This window comes from Meles meles, chromosome 16 (genome assembly GCF_922984935.1).
Source record: "Meles meles chromosome 16, mMelMel3.1 paternal haplotype, whole genome shotgun sequence".
In the NCBI taxonomy this organism is placed as follows: Eukaryota; Metazoa; Chordata; class Mammalia; order Carnivora; family Mustelidae; genus Meles; species Meles meles.
Genome location: NC_060081.1, coordinates 48153540 through 48166594, shown reverse-complemented (window position 1 = coordinate 48166594; position 13055 = coordinate 48153540). Strand labels below are relative to the sequence as shown.

At 38.6% G+C, this 13055-nt stretch overlaps 1 protein-coding gene across 12 annotated transcripts in view; it reads left to right on the top strand.

Annotated features, from left to right (window-relative positions):
- The window catches only part of PLCB4 (phospholipase C beta 4), a 420401-nt gene extending 409615 nt beyond the window's left edge, over nt 1-10786 (top strand). For 10 of the 12 annotated variants that reach the window (XM_045980886.1, XM_045980883.1, XM_045980893.1 and 7 more), the window contains 4 exons: nt 3643-3700; nt 4214-4300; nt 7289-7325; nt 9438-10786. In XM_045980886.1, coding sequence (XP_045836842.1) covers nt 3643-3700; nt 4214-4300; nt 7289-7325; nt 9438-9526 — 271 coding nt within the window. In that variant the 3' untranslated portion in view covers nt 9527-10786. The remainder of the gene's footprint in view (nt 1-3642; nt 3701-4213; nt 4301-7288; nt 7326-9437) is intronic. The other 2 variants (XM_045980895.1, XM_045980894.1) reach the window with 1 other exon arrangement.
- The last annotated feature ends 2269 nt before the right edge of the window (nt 10787-13055 follow it).

Below are 13055 nucleotides of genomic sequence, written 5' to 3'. Positions count from 1 at the left end.
AAAATAAAATGTTGGCCGAGAAATTTCTCAGTCAACATGAAGCATCTAGGGAAATGATTCCTCAGTTTAATCAATATTTCTTTACACCATCCGGTTGTGGTTCTTTGTTTATTCTCAGACAAGAAACTTTGTTTAAGGGCCTTGTATAATAGAAATGACATCTGTGTTAGCTCAGAAATTTAAAACATTCCAGCCATGGGAAAACCTCATCAATATGAACTATTTTAGTTTCCCTGAAAATACAGAATTCATTTGGATAAATGTGCTAATCATTAAAGAGCTCTTTATCGCTTTTTTCAAGTATGTTACAAAGTTGACTTCAGCCCAGTTGAGGTCAAATTATCTTAAATTCTAAGTTACTGATAATTAATGACATTTTTAATTTTTTTGTTTTGACGTTGTCTCCAGTGGTAGGTGGTACTAAAACACCTACAAATAGCTGGTTTTAAAAATAATTCGTGTGTGCAAACACACGCATTATGTATGTGTGCCCACTTTACCAAAGTACTGAGAAATAAAATCTAAGAAGTTATAATCAGATCGCTTAGAAGGACCTATAGAAGCTGACTTCTATTCCCGAATCAAAGAGGACATTTCAACAGAAACAGTGCAACTCTGAAAATGGAACAACATTGCAAGTACTGTCTATCAGTGTGTAGAATGGAGTTAAAGCGCATAGCAAAAGAATCAACAAAATGAAGAGGCAACCTATGGAATGGGAAAAAATATTTGTAAACGATGTATCAGGGATTAATATCCAAATATACTTAAGGAACTCATACAACTCAACAACAAAACAATCTGATTTTAAAATGGGCAGAGGACCTGAATAGACATTTTTCCGAAGAAAACATACAAATGGCCAAGAGGTACCTGGAAAGTGTTCAAGGTGGCTAATCATCAGGGAGATGCAAATCAAACCCGCAAGGAAATAAAACCTCATCCCTGTTAGAATGGCTATTTATCAAAAAGATAAGAAGTGTTGGTGAGGATGTGGAAAAAAGAGAAGCTTTCTGCTTTGTTGGGGTGCAGCCACTATAAAAACAATATGGAGTTTCCTTCGAAAATTAAAAATAGAAATACCATATAATCTTACAACCCCACTTCTGGGTAGCTATCTGAAGGAAATGAAGTCACTATACCAAAGCAATATCTGCATGCCTGTGTTCATTGCAGCATTATTCAAGTAGCTGAGACCTGGAAATACCTCAGTGCCCATCAGCAGATGAATAGATAAAGTCATTGTCATTGTATGTCCTCATACACACGTGCACGTGCGCGTGCGCGCGCGCACACACACACACACACGCACGGAGAGAAATATTATCCAGCCATTTAAAAAGAAGGAAATCTTAGCATGTATGACAATGGACCTTGAGGCCATAATGTTCACTGTAATAAACCAGAGAAAGACAAATAATGTATGCTTTCACTTAGAGTAAAACAGTGGTTTCCAGGAGCTAAGGGAGTGGAGAAATGGGAAAATGTTAAAGGGGATAGACTTCCAGTTATAAGACAAGTAAGTTCCAGATATAAAATATTGAGCGTGGTGACTATAGTTGACAGTATTATATTCTTGAAAGTTGCTAACAGAGTAGGTCTTAAATCTTAAATGTTTCCACCTTAAAAAAAAAGAAGGTAGCTAAAGTGATATTTAGATTGAGAATTAATTATAGATTCGCTGTGTATGCATTTTTTTGAGAGACAGAGAGGGTGCAAGTGGGAGGCAGAGGGAGAGAGATAATGTTAAGCAGCCTCCATGCCCAACAGGGAGCCCAGCGTGGGGTTGATCTCACAACCCTGAGATCCTGACCTTAGCTGAAATCAAGGGCCAGATACTTCCCCGAGCCACACAGGTGCCCCTAGGTGTATATACTTTTTAAAATAAATGCAAACTAGTGAGTTAAACACTCAAGAGAGCCTAAAATTAGAAATACAGGATGAACCCAAAGATCTCAGATGGGGAGAAATAAAAAAGCAAAAAGTATGAAGTAGAAAGCAAAAAGCAATGCAGAATATCACCAAAAACAAAAGCTTATTATTTGAAAAAAGATAAAACCCGTGACCCTCCAGCAAGACTGCTCAAGAAGCAAAAAAGCACAAGTTAGTAATATATAAATAAATATAGAGGACACCTGGGTGGCTCAGTGGGTTAAGCCTCTGCCTTCAGCTCAGGTCATGATCCCAGGGTCCTGGGATCAAGTCCCACATCAGGCTCTCTTCTCAATGCGGAGCTGGCTTCCCCCCTCTCTCTCTGCCTGCCTCTCTGCCTACTTGTGATCTCTCTCCCTCTGTCTGTCAAATACATAAGTAAAATATTGTAAATAAAAATAAATAAATAAATAAATATACAAATAAAAAGGAGAAATCACTGCAGATCTAATCAGTATTTTTGAAAATGAAGACTACTTAAAGAATACTGGCAGTGAGTTTGAACACTTAAAGGGAGTAGAAATTGCCTAGAAAAATACCAATAACCAAAACTGACTGAAAAGGAAGGAGAAAACCTGAAGAGACGCATAGCTTTAGGCAAATTCAATCAGCTAGAGGTCTATTCATCAGGAAAATCATGCCAGCCTCTCTGATAGTTTTGCCATTTCACAGAACTAATTGATACAAAAGTGAGTGTCTGACGATACCAAGAATGGGCAAAGACCTGAAGGAAGGGTAGCATTCAGACCCTGGTTATGAATGCCAATAAAGCGCTTTGGAGTAAAGATGAAGCTGTTCATTCCCTACCAACCTGCAAATCTAGGCATATACCGTAGAGAAGTCTGTGCTCATATGCACAGAAAGGTATGCCCTACATTTATTGAATCAACAGACTGTCAGCCCACCAAGCACTGCAGGGTCCTATGCACCAGATCGTTGGAGCATTGTTGGGAAATAACCTATTTGTCATTAATGGCAAACTGGAAATATTGTATTCTCTTCATAATGGAAAAAATCCATAAATGATGAAAGTAGTGAAATAGTTTGCAACACGGTTATATCTCTAGAACCTCAGCTAAGTTTTAAGTTATGGGGAGAAACCCAGAGTAGGTTACCGGTTATGTAAATTTAGGAAACAGAACAATGGAGACCAGCAGCATCACTTGGGAGCTTGTTAGAAATGCAGAATCTCGGGCCCCACTCCAAACCACTGAATCAGATCCTATGGCAGGGAGCCCAGCAATCTGTGTTTTTGACAGTATCTCCATTAGATTTGTCGGCACCCAAAAGTTTGAGAAGTTTGTATACTTTACAAAGGGGATATACATCCATATGGAATAAAAATATTAAAACATGGATGGGAAGGTCCACACCAAACTCAAAATAGTGGTTATGTCTAGAGAGAAAGGAAGGAGGGAAATGGAATCCGGAAAAATACAAAAGGGACTTTAATTGTATCTCTAACACTTTGTTTCCTTTAAAAAGATGAGCCAAGGAGGGCAAAACATTAATACTAATTAACCTGAGTGATGGGTACAAAGATGTTTGTATTTCTCTCTGTACATTATGTCTTTAAAAATTCTGCAAAAATTGGGAAAAGTGATAATCCCATCCAGAGAGAATTAAATGGAATATAATGCTTTCTTATGTAATATTATGTTAATTTTATTCAACATCATGCCAACTGTTATTTGTACCTATTACTTTCAGGCGAGTCAGGGAGTTAAATAGCAGCAACACCAAAAAGTTTCTGGAAGAAAGAAAGAGAGTAAGTATTTTGTAATTTTCTTGGCACTGTAAACAATAACTCATGCTTAGGTATCAAACCTCTTCCAGGTAATTTGTTTAATTTGATTTTTCTGTACATTAAACATTCCAGCTTCTCTTGCCTGCTCCCTGAGAGCTAACTAATCTATCACTTAAATCTTGATGGTATTAATCTGGCACCATTTTATATGGAAAAGAAAGCCAAGCTTTAATTGTGCATAAATATTCTATTATGTTCTGAGAAGATTTTAGCAGAGTTCTTCCCACTAATAACTATGGGTTTAAACTCTTCAGTTTTCAGACTTGATTTTTCTTGATTTTTTTATAAACATCTCCCTCAGTTAAACTGTAAACTTACCAGTCATACCTCATCTGTAAGTTTTCAGATTTTTCTTGATTTTTCTTGATTTTTATAAATATCTCCCTCAGTTAAACTGTAAACTTACCAGTCATACCTCATCTGTAAGTTTTCAGATTACAACCCAAAGTTTATCCGAATTTTTCTTTTTTACAGCTTGCAATGAAACAGTCCAAAGAAATGGATCAGTTGAAAAAAGTCCAGCTTGAACACCTCGAGTTCCTAGAGAAACAGAATGAGCAGGTATCTTACCTAAAAGGCATGAAAAGACAGAGCCAGCCCACTTTGGGGAGCAGATGCCATGAGGAGTGGCGTGGAAAGGTGGCTAGTAAAAATGTGACCCCTTTTGCTGTATATTCCCCATTTCATCAAACAAGACAAAGAATTCTTTTTGGAAGTGGAAGAGGAATACAACCATGGTGGGGGGCAGAGCAGGGAACCCAAAGTCATCCTTTGAATAGATGGTGATGGTTCTAAGAATGATGCCCCTGAGAAGAGAAGAGGAAGGTTACAAATTGGTTTTTTTTTTTTTCATTTTCATTTAGAGTTTTAGAATTTGCAACGTAGGAGTGAGCAAATTCAAACATTTGCTATGCTTAAAAGCAAACGAGAGAAACTACCTCTTTTCAATGTCAATCTAAAAGCAAAGTCCTAAAACAATCTCAGGGCTTTCCAGTGGGACCCACGGAAAGGAGCTGCCAAAACTCTACAAACCACTGAATGCAAGTGGATACTATACTCTTGGTGTTTTTCCTTAGACAAAACACTAAGAAGTCAACACTATTAGTTATCCAAAATCCACCTCTCAATTAGCCATCAGCTGTTGTTAGATCTCCGTATGTTTACCTAAAAGGCGGTGCAGGTGGGCTCCTTCCCCAATGGGCGACGCAAACCATCCGCCGTTTATTTCAGCTGATGGCCATAGCTCTAGCTTATATACAAAATGACCCAACAGAGCAGTTTCAATTTCAGTCTGTCTCAAATTTCAGTCATAAGGTATAGCTTGTTTAGAAGTTTTTTTATCCAGATAATCTACTTCCGTCTAGAAACTGTGAAGAGGGTTTGATGAAATCGGTTCTCACACTACATTGTTCTTTCCTATTTCATCTATAAAGCACTTCTATTGAAGGTATATTTCTCAGAGTAAATGGCTTCTGTTGAAAAACACTTCAGTTGGAATTACACTAAAATGTGTCTTTGAGAAAGTAAAACAAAACCATAAAATCTTCTTTTTTGTATTACAGTTGGGTAACAAATCCTACTTCCGGTTTCAGATTTGTTACTTTTCGGTAGACCAAAGTTCTGTTCATCAGCATACTTCTGAGTTATGTTTCACATTTCCTTTTCAGCTAAATGCTTCTATTCATGAACAGTCCACAGATCCTCAAGGGGGACAATAAACGTTTATTGTCCTGTGGGTCTAATTCATGTGACCATCTCATAGATACATCACGTTCTGGTGCAGGATACCTAGCTTATGTTTTTGCTCTTAAAGCACTTCCCAGAAAGTGTTCCCATTGGGCAAAATGGGAATGCGAATAAAGTAAAGCCACCGTCTCCAAAACATTAGGATCTACTTCAGTGATTCAGGGCTGGGTGGGGTAAGGATGCCTCTCAGAAGAAGGCACAATGAAGGTAAGGCACCGTTATGTTTCAGTTAACTAAATTAAGAAGCTACTTAGAAATTACTGTGTTGCTTAGCAACAAGTTTGGCTAAGGAATGTAAATGTGCTAAAAATTACTCATTACTACAATAGTGGTGAATATCAGAGCTGGAAAATACACTTACCTACTGTTTCTCATTTCAGAGCCCAAGTACATAATAAAAAAATCACTTTGAGCTTTTATCCTAACCCATGGAGAATTCAAACTACACAAGAGTTCTTGCATTAAAATATATGGGATTAGTGATAACTGGACTGATTAAGCCACTATTGGGAGGATAGTGGCTTTTTTTTTTTCCAAAAATTTGTGTAATACCTTTCGATATGTCATAAACAACGTCTACCACCCACAGCTGACACTTCGAGTCACAGAAGCTTAGGAAAGCACAGATCGCAAGGAAGCTTGAGATTTGATGAAGAGTTAAGGACATTCAATGAAAAGAAATTCACAATATCCTATCCATGCTTCTGACAGAGGTAGAATTTGGACTTGAATTTCTGTGCTAAGCCCTGCTTTACCAAAACATGGGCTGTTCAATAACAAATTCAGTCCCAGGTCTTTCCAGGATGGTTTTGTTTGGTTTGGAATTTAAAGGTCAGAGAGCTGTTAGTTATCCTGTCCATGTGTTACAAACTCAGGTATAGGTGAAAAGACAAGGTCACTCCATCTCTTCCCTCATGCTAGGCAAGGTCTGGAATCAGGTAGGAGAGCTCCCTTCATAACCAATTAAACATTTCATTGGAAGAAAATTTTCCTATTTCCAGACAATCCTAAATTTTTCCTTGTTAAACCCAAAGACTATTCTCTGTTTCTAAGCTAAAAATAATTTGAACACTCATCCATAATATTTCTTTAAGGCTTCTTGCTTGCTTCCTTGTGACCTTACTCCCAGAAGCTCACCCCATCCCCCCAAGCAGCTACTTAATTAGCTAGACCAGCGTTGGGGGACTAGCAGAAACAACTCAAGTTTTAATATAATTTATAATTTAATATAATTGGCCCCAACTCTGGATCCTAACCTCATGTGCTCTTTTTTAAGCCACCTAATGGCCTTGCTTACTTGGTCATCCAATGCTTCAAACTCCAAAGGTCGGAGAGCAGATTTCTACTAAATTTTCCCATAGACTTTCCAGCCACGAGTATGTCATCCATCCTGCCTTGTACCATTTCAAACATTAACCCTCCATTACTATCATACCCAAGCTTTAAAAGTTGATTTTTGTCATCAATCCTATCATTTAATAAAGAGAAGTGAAGGTTCTTGCTAACGGGACAGTTTCCCACTCACTCCTGCAGGAGAGCACAGTCTGGGGTCCCAGGCATTGGTTGTTTGATTTGGTTTTTTTTTTTTGTTTGTTTGTTTGTTGTTTTTTAATTTTCTGTTGAGACCAACCTGGGAGGGAAGTTCGTCACTGATGGGCGTATACATGTTTTATTCTTAGCTCTTTGCTTTTCTGTATATGGTTTTGCATTCATTTTTCAAGTATTCATTTATTCAGTATTCATTTATTTTCTTTGTTTTATATGTATGACTCAATTTTGACATTACTATTTTTGTACAAACAGCTATTGAAATCCTGCCATGCAGTGTCCCAAACACAAGGTAGGACCGAAACTCTGATAAGCAAGACATTGCTTTCCTTCTCAGCTCTGTTAGTATGCTCGGTGCAGTCTCCATTTATGATTCACATCTGGTTCATAACTAATTAGTATCTCAAGGGTTTGGATTTAAAAGCTTGATTATTTCATGCTTGGATTTCTGAGGTAATATTCAAATGGAAATGCCCGAAATCTTGAGAATTATTTCTGAAGGAGTCTTAGCCAACGGTTCCTACAGCAGACCTAGAAGACTCAAGTCATGCTAATGAAGATATTCCCAGGCATCAAGAACAGTGATATATGACTGTCATTTGGACCGACCACAGCTAAGACTGGGTCACAAAGTCAGCACTTTCACAAGCATTAATAGGACTGCAGTTAATTGTTAAAGCACCCTACTAAAAGTTCATTGGTGCTTTTTAATGACAGAGTTATGGTCTGCGTGTGGCAACATTCATTATACGGTGTCATTATACAGTGACTCTTGTCATGTTTTCTGCTAGATCTGGTCTGCCAAGGACCCTAATCACCTCTTATAAGTAGGGTGACCATATAATTTATTATCTGAACCAGGATAGTTTTGCAAGTGAAAGGGGATGATGTTCAGACTTGCCAGGACTATGAACATAACTTGGAACTGTCCCCAACAAATGAGAATGAATGGTCACCCTGCTCATTTGAGACCCTCGCTCTGAGACTTGCCCTGTAACGGCATATGTTCAATATCATCTTTAAATGCTAAGCAGGGAGAAGAATAGGGCATCTTTTATTACTACTTATGGAACATAAAAGTATTTAATTTCCAATGCTGATACGTTTTCACTGTCATCTCTTATGAATACTGTTTGTGTCATAGTTTCATGTTTGTATATTTTTCTCCATTTCTCATTTCTCTCAGTATTAGTATACTTCAGGCAGTGAAAACTCTCTAGGTAGAGGGAACCATCCATCATATTTGAGCAGAAAGATTAAATTCTTTGGTATTACTATATCTTTGCCAAAAGGAAATTTAAAGCCACAATGTAGAAATAAGAGAATTCCTGTATGTCCGTGGGTCAAACTAGTTTTGGGGACATTTAGATACTCATAGGATGGCCTACAGATTTGACCTCCTCTTTCCCCGTCCCCCACTGACCTTCCATTGAGTTGAAGTACCTAAGCAGAGATGAGGAGTAACATCAGACCACTTCAGAGTCCTCCTCTGAGTAATAGCTATATATGTCCATATTTCCATTCCTAAATGGCCTTTATTTGAAAGTGGTAGGTCACAAAAAGACGAAGGGGATGCTTTATTTTTCCTTCAAAAGATGCATGCATTGGGTTGGACCCAAACATCCAGAAACTAGTTGGAAAGTAAATGTTGAAATAAGAGAGTTTATTTGTCACTGGAATCTTCCCCACCATGCCCCACCGCCCCGACCCTCTGACTCCTTTCTACCTCCAAAACCACCTGGTTGTCTAGTGACAGTCTTAAGCCATGGTGAACTCAGTCTCATGAAGCCTATAAAAAATTACCCCAAAGAAGTGAGAGCTGGTAGGGAGAATTTCTGGGCAATAGGCTTCTAGGAACCCTACATATTCATGTAATGTTTTATTTGTAAGGTACTTGTAAGGTACTTTAGCCAAACCAATGTGATACGATCCCACCTAAATTTCTCCATCAGTCAGATTCTTAGAGAATTAATTAAATTTCAGGCTATTGGAGAAAAACTGTGTGCATAAGCAACACTCCTAAAATTTCAGATTACACACAGTCAAAGCAACATGTCCATCTCTAGAAAGCAAATGGTTTGACATGACCTAGTCTTAAGTATTGACTGGCTTAGCCTCTTTTCAGATGGTTTTCCTGGCATGCTGTAGAACTAGTCCTTCACAGCTTTTAATGTGCATAAAAAATGTCTTTGGGATCTTGTGAAAAATGCACATTCTGATCCCATAGGTCTGGGTAGATTCCAAGATTGCATTTCTCACAAGGCCCCAGGCAGTGCTGATGCTGATGATCCCTGGACCTCACTTTGAGTAGCAGGGATAGAGTGATAGCATCAGATTTGCAGGAGAAGAGAGTCTGGGGTGGCTGCATGTGCAGTATCCTAAGGCCTCGTTTCTGATGTTACAGGCGAAGGAGATGCAGCAGATGGTGAAGTTGGAAGCCGAGATGGACCGCAGGCCAGCAACAGTAGTGTGAAACTCCAAAATTCAAACTGAAGCAACACCACACGGCATCAAAAGATCACCCCCAACCTTCCCAACACAGATTTCACGCAAGACGGCTGTTGTCTTTTAAACGCAGACAAGAGGTGACCCGAAACCATAGAGACTGACATACTTCTATGTAACATTTTGAGTATTGGGTTTCTTTGGCCAACCAAAAGTAGCTCCGAATCCACCAAAATTACTATCCCAGTAAGGCAGAGTTTTACCCTTGCTATTACAACTTAAACATGTTTGCTATAAAATACCATCACAAGTGAATGAGCTTGGTGTTAACAACTCTGCTCTGTGATGCATTTAGGACATGTTTGAGCTGCAGCAAAAATAGTGCATTAGTAATTCAATAGCAAGTGCATGCACTAGGGGAAATAAAAAACAAAACTCTGTCTACAAATTCATCAGCAGAAGCAGCAATCTGCTAGACAAATAATTTTGCAGAATTTTTCTACATCTAAGTTACCTCATCAGTAAGTGCCATGTCTCTGCCATGCCATAAGAAGCTAATTTCCTGTAAAAGTTGTGGAAATTATTAGAGAAAAAAAAAAACAGAACAGTGTACCTGTGCCAAAACTCATCAGGGCTCAAGGGAGAACTCTGTTAGGTACACATAAGACCGTTTACAGCTGATGTTTGCTTTATAGGAATTGCTTCTGCCGATTCCAGACATTATAACACACTATTCCACCATAAAGATTGTGAAGTGGTTATTGGCAAACGTTTGTAAATGTGACCATGTATAAAGTATTTATACTCCTAATTCATACTGTTATAGAGCAAAATCATCTAAGTATTGCCACATGACAAGATTAGTCAACAGGAATACTAGAACTATGTTTGCATGATACACAGGCACCCATTAGGACTAATCCGTACACATCCAGTTAACCTAATGCCAAATAAACACTGGCTAAATAAATGTATGGCACAGAATATAATTTGACTCTCAAGACTTTTAGCATAATGAAAAAGTCTATATATATGTGTATATGAATTATGTGGGCATTCTTGATACTTCAAGTTCTAGTTTCAAAAAAACATAACTAATTTAATTTTACACAAAAATATTTATGCAGATTTTCAGAATTTCATATCAGGAAATAATCTTTTTACGTCTGTTCAATATTAAAACAATTTGCTACAGTGTTTATCTGCATGGTCTTTAAGCCCGCCGTAGTTGCGTTGCAGACAGTGCATGAAAAAGTATTGCGCGGGGAACTGAGCCATGCTGCCAAAGCCAGGAGGAGCGCATGGAAACAGTAGTCTAGAACTAATCAGAGGATTGATTTTAGGACACAAAGCACCAACTGAATTGTATATGCTTGTACAAATGGATTCTGTGTTCCTCTGAACAAAGCAAAGAAAATTATGTTACCGTCAAGACTGAAATTAAACTTTCAACTTCTCTAATAAAAAATTAAAACACACTGAGTGCCTGTCAGCATGTATGCTTTCCAGTTGACTTTTTGCCTTCTTCACAAATGACCTCTTCATTATTTCCAGAGGAGGATTCTTCATGCCCCAACATATTCTTCCCCAAATGACACAAAACAGGCTAATTCTTGTTGACTCCTTAATGTATTTTTTTTTCTCATGTTTATCATTTGAACTGATTTCTGTGAAATTCCTCTGGTTCCCTGTATGCGTTATCTGTAGGATGATGAGGTTAGACTACATCTTTCAGCACCAACATCCCATGGCAAACTATGGTTGTTAAAATAGCACCAGACTGGGGCCCCAATGTGACTCAGTCAGTTAAGTGTCTTACTCTTGGTTTTTGCTCAGGTCATGATCTCAAGGTCAGGGAATCGAGCCCCACACCTTGGGCTCCATGCTCAGTGTTGAGTCTACTTGAGATTCTCTCTCTTCCTCTGGCCTTCCCCTGACTCTCACTCACTCACTCTCTAAAATCTTAAAAAAAATTTTTTTCTTAAACAGTACCACATTGGGATGACCCATTCTCAAGAATTCCAAATGGCTCCTCATCAAATCAAAGGACTTCTACAAGAGCTCTGTGGCACTTCAGAATTCAGCAAATGCCTCCTCTTTCCTTTGCTTCCAAGAGGCACTCCCAATTTTCCCATTTTTTTGATCTCTGCCTTTTCATCCTTTCACACCACCATAAATATTTCTATTTTATAGTACTATACCCAGAACCATTTTTTTTCTTTAATCCAGACTACTTCCAGTATTTGAGATTTCCTATCACCCCCCCTCCCCAAAAAAGATTCCACTGTAGTGGGGTTAAAATGTGCACACAGCTCAGATGTTCAACAAAACAATGTTTTACTTTCAATTATAAGTTCAGATTGCACTCAAATTCTGCATTCTTGCTAATGAAGGAAATAAAATCTTGCCAATTAAAGGAATTCAGTGTTTTCCAGCTTAAAAATCATGTTATTTCAGAGGCATTTAAAAGACTTCAAGGACACCCCCCCATTAGAGTCCCAGCCCCATTCAGGTCTCCCTACATCTTTCCCCAGATGGTAATGGGGAGGGGGCTTCTGGTCTCTCTACTGTTGGACAGTCCTAACTGCCCTGTGCTGCAGCCCTGCAAAATGGGTCCGTCCAATCTAATGACTCAAGGTCTCTGCTCAGTTGAGTATTCACCCTGGACTCAGTTTATTTTAGCATTCTTCTGGGAGATGCAGAAACTTCTGGATCTTTGTGGCCATGGGGAAATAGAAATGTTAACTCCAGTCCATTCATTTAAATATCACCTTTGCCATTTGTCAGCTACTAGCGCCATGTTCCAACATCATGAGACTTTCTCCAGGAGGCTTGCAGTTTGTTAGAGCAATGGCTGAAGAAGCAAAAAACAAGACTGCTTTATATCGACTCCCAAGCCTGTTTGGATTTCTACTATACCTTGCTTCTCCCACCCAGCAGGACTTCCGGTTCAGCTTGGGAGCCAGAACACTTGAGTCTCAATTCTTTCTCTTTCTCAGTCCAGAAAGGTTAGGAAACTGCTTACTCCTGAATGACTGGAATGCCCATACAAGACTGTATTCCTCCTTCCTAATCAGATTGTTCTTCTCTTTTGGGAAGATAAAAAGCTTCCGGCGGGGGGGGGAGGTTTGCCAAAATAAGGAAACCCACTGGGAAGTATTATAGTTCATCAGATCTAAGACAGCATAGATTTATAACATCACCATCATTTTATATACCAAAAGGAATGAAAACATGGTGCCAATTAAATGAGGACACGCCGCCCCATGATTGAAAGACACCTCAATTTCAGAGATGTTAAAATGTGAAGATATGTGTATCTTGGAATCCGTTAAATAGTATTTCAAATCTATTGTACAAGCTAATCAAATCCCAAGATTTGAGGGTTGATGGGAGGTGGGGGAGGAAGGCAAGTACTGAAGACGGGATGCAAGAGGAACATCATATCAGAAAACCTAAAGCAAAGAAGACTTCTGCAATTGGGACTGTTATTTAGTCATGACCTTTCTCCCAAAGCAATTCAAAAAAAGAAAAAATTGGATTTCCAGAGGAGACAGTAGAGTGGAAAGATCCTAAG